General features: G+C 49.8%; 1 protein-coding gene across 2 annotated transcripts; it reads left to right on the forward strand.

Moving 5' to 3' along the window:
• Positions 1-678: 678 nt before the first annotated feature.
• On the forward strand, positions 679-2,450 carry C11H10orf120 (chromosome 11 C10orf120 homolog). Of its 2 annotated transcripts, XM_006195537.1 has the most exons (4): positions 679-897; positions 1,106-1,181; positions 1,698-1,938; positions 2,320-2,450. In XM_006195537.1, the coding sequence occupies exons 1-4, from the start codon at positions 698-700 to the stop codon at positions 2,448-2,450; spliced, it is 648 nt and encodes a 215-aa protein (XP_006195599.1). In that variant the 5' UTR covers positions 679-697. The 2 variants fall into 2 exon arrangements, with proteins under 2 accessions (XP_006195599.1, XP_006195598.1); XM_006195536.2 differs by having other exon boundaries at positions 698-897; positions 1,698-2,450.
• The last annotated feature ends 742 nt before the right edge of the window (positions 2,451-3,192 follow it).

Below are 3,192 nucleotides of genomic sequence, written 5' to 3' on the forward strand. Positions count from 1 at the left end.
GCATCGGCTGTATACCAGATCCCGTGTAAACAACAGCATTGCAAAGAATGAGATGCTCCTGGCACCTGCTTTGGAGCAGAGGGAGAGACAGACTTACTGGACAACAGGTCAATATGTGACAAAGCACTATAGCATGATACAGGAAGGGCTATGAGAACGTGGACAAAGGGACAATGTATTCTGCCAGGAAACCTTCAGAGGAGGAAACAGTAAAACTGGGCTCTGAAAGACAAGCAAGTTGCCAAGGAGGAGACAGGTATTTGAGACACAGGGGGAGCATGCCTAGAAGCTGAGTCCAAGAACCGTGGGTAGAGTGCATTGATGGAGCATGAGGAACTAAGATTGGAGAGGCAAGTGAGTACCAGGGCGAGAGGCTTTAGCTGACTGAGGCTTCATGCCAAAAGAACCGGGCAGGCTTTATGGGGTCATAAGTGGCAGTGACGTGGTCAGATCACCTCCCAGCCACACTCTGCCTGCTCTATTCCTCTGGACTCCAACACACCAGAAGCATAGTCCTGTGTGTCTGTTTCACCTCAGGGGATCATTTAATGCCTTAACTGAGACCTCACAATCACTCCCAAGTAAGCCAGTTATGATGCAAGAAGAGTTTGTGACTGTCCCTTGAGTTCCCATTAAACTGTGTTACAAAAAAAGCCTCCAGGCATTGACACTTCCCATCCTAGCCTATTGCCAGAGTATGATCAGAGAATGGGAGAATGGCTGTCAGAAGACTGGAAAACAGAGGGCTGGAGATTCAAGAGCCCAAGGAAGGATGACCACAGAGGGGAAGTCAAATAAGGACGGAACACCAGTCAAAGTATTCAGTATAAGCCATTCCCTTCAGGATAAAGGCTCCCTGTGCTGCCAAGGGGATCCATGTCCTGCTTCACCACTGGGGTGAGTGTGACGTGTGCTTCTGGTCCATTCCTTTCCATCCATCTCAGAACGAAGCCAACTGGAGGAGCCCACCCTGTGGCCATAGAAACCCTGGTCACAATGGCCCCATCCTGATGAACGTGGAATCACCCTTTGTGAGATTTCCCACTCAAAAAGGGAAAACCAAGAAGACCCTTTCTGAGTTCTAATATGCCTCTCTGTCTTCCAGGATATGGACCAAATTCTACAAATCAGACCCACGCATTGCCCTCGGGAAATACTCCCCTTTGGAAAAAGAGATCATAGTAAGTGCCCTGAAATTTATACACCGGGAGGCCCCACGGAAGCCAGGCAGTTAGGCTAGGGGAACCAGAGGGTCCCAAACCACTAACAGTAGAGATGTAAGTCCCCTGAACAGTCGACTGGAGTTGGCTGAGTCAGCCAGTGGCTTCTGCACTTGCATAGTAAAATCCTGCCTTATCTCAAAGTCCCAAGTAGGACCATAACTACGAGTGACTGAAAGGACAGAAGCTGCCTTTTCCTGAGCCCTTTCCTTATCCTAGCTGCTTCCACATCTATTGTTTTATGGTGGCTTCAAGGTGGCCCTTTTAAGGTCAATAAAACTCTTTTGAATTCATAGTAGGTAAGAAGGAGAGTCAGGATTTGAGCTCAGGATCGTCTGACCGCAAAGATCTGCCCTCTTTCTCCCTACATGGGCACATTCAGCAATGGAGGGTGAAGGGGCCACTAGATGATTCTTCCTGTGTGTGTCCCCTGCTCCTGTCCCTTGGAGATTTTAACCATCCTCTCCCCTTGGTCAGCGTCTGGGCGGTGTTCACACTGTAGCAGCCAGAAGGTTTCTGACTTACAAGCAAGAGGCAGAACAGAAAATGCTCAAGGAACTGCACTTGCTGTCTTCAGACTACAAACGGGCGATGGAATATAAAAATCAACGTTCCTCTCCTTGTGCCACCTGCGGGCCCCTAGAAAAAATTTGGACGGCAAAGGTGATAGTGCCTGTGGAGGAGCTCAAAATCCCACGGCGAGAGAGGCTGAACATCAGCAAGCACATAGAACGAATGCAGCTGGCTCGAGCCCTGAGAAGTAAGCAGTTTTTACCCTATGTCAAAAGCTTTAGGGGCTCTTCGCCTCTGTCTGGAGGGGGCCTGGGCCCCACGGGAAGGGACAGGGCTGGGGAAGATGAGGATGATGAGGACGCTGATGACTATGGTGATGCCCATCAAGAAAAGAGAGACGAAGAGGAGGGCAAAACCGCAAGACAGGAAATAAAAATGAATGTGATTTTCAAGTCAGAAGAACGAAAAAAAAGTGTAACATACCATCCAAATGATCTAAAGCCCTTCCTCCCCCCCACAAAGAAAGAGCGATCCATCACTGGCTTAACGAACAGAAATCTTTTGCGCCTAGCCGAGTTCCCTGGAGACCTGATGCTCATGAATCAGGATTTTCTATCGCGGGGAGCCCACCCCTGTGATGTGCCGAAGGCCAACTGCCTTGAAGAAGAGAGTGCCTGGGAAGAGTACACACGCAAAGTGGTTTCCCATCATCATTAAAGGTTTATTTATTCCCCATGATAACCAAGTGCCCTGGTCCTTATTACTCCTGCTGCTCTGCCCCAGGTGGCTTCACTCCTTGTCGCCTTATGAGGACCTGGTCTCCAGGGGGCCCTCAAGGTGAGACCTGGCTGCCTGGCCTTCCTGGTTTCAGGCAACTCGTGGATCTCAGCTGCCTCCCCTGTTCCCCCAACAGCCCAGGCTTTCCCAAGATGCAGGCTCCTCCTTTTCACCTGCTCCCATGGGGCTTGTATTGGTTACTTATTTCTGTGAAGCAAGTCACCCTCAGGTTTAGTGCCTTACGCCAACAATCACTACCTTAGGTTATCGTCCTATGGGTCAGCAATTTAGGTTGGTCTCAGCTGGGTTTCTCATGCATGGGCAGTCAACCACAGGTCTCTCCTTCTGGGGGTTGACAGCTATCAGCTGGGTCAGTGAGAGTGATGGGCCACATATTTCCTTCTCCAGCAGCGTCAGGAGGCTGCCCTAGGCTTGTTCACAGGCCATTACAGGAGCCAAGAGAGTAAGTGAAAGTTTGCAAGGACTATTGAAGCCAAGACTCAGAACTGGCACACCGTCACTTGCCACATTTTGTTGGCTGAAGCAAGACACAAGGCCAGTCCAGATGCAAGGGTGGGTAAATGGACTTCATCTCTTGATGACAGGAGGTACAAAGTCATCCTGCAAAGGGCATGAACTCAGAGAGGTAGGTATACTCAGGACTGTGACTGCAATCAATCTA

Source organism: Camelus ferus, chromosome 11 (genome assembly GCF_009834535.1).
Source record: "Camelus ferus isolate YT-003-E chromosome 11, BCGSAC_Cfer_1.0, whole genome shotgun sequence".
Classification (NCBI taxonomy): Eukaryota; Metazoa; Chordata; class Mammalia; order Artiodactyla; family Camelidae; genus Camelus; species Camelus ferus.

Excerpts from the sequence above, each read along its gene's own strand:
- C11H10orf120 (XM_006195536.2), top strand. The coding sequence starts at position 698 with ATGATCAGAGAATGGGAGAATGGCTGTCAGAAGACTGGAAAACAGAGG. Across the intron at positions 898-1,105 it reads TGTCCTGCTTCACCACTGGG|GATATGGACCAAATTCTACA; the intron begins GTGAGTGTGACG and ends TCTGTCTTCCAG. Across the intron at positions 1,182-1,697 it reads CTTTGGAAAAAGAGATCATA|CGTCTGGGCGGTGTTCACAC; the intron begins GTAAGTGCCCTG and ends CCCCTTGGTCAG.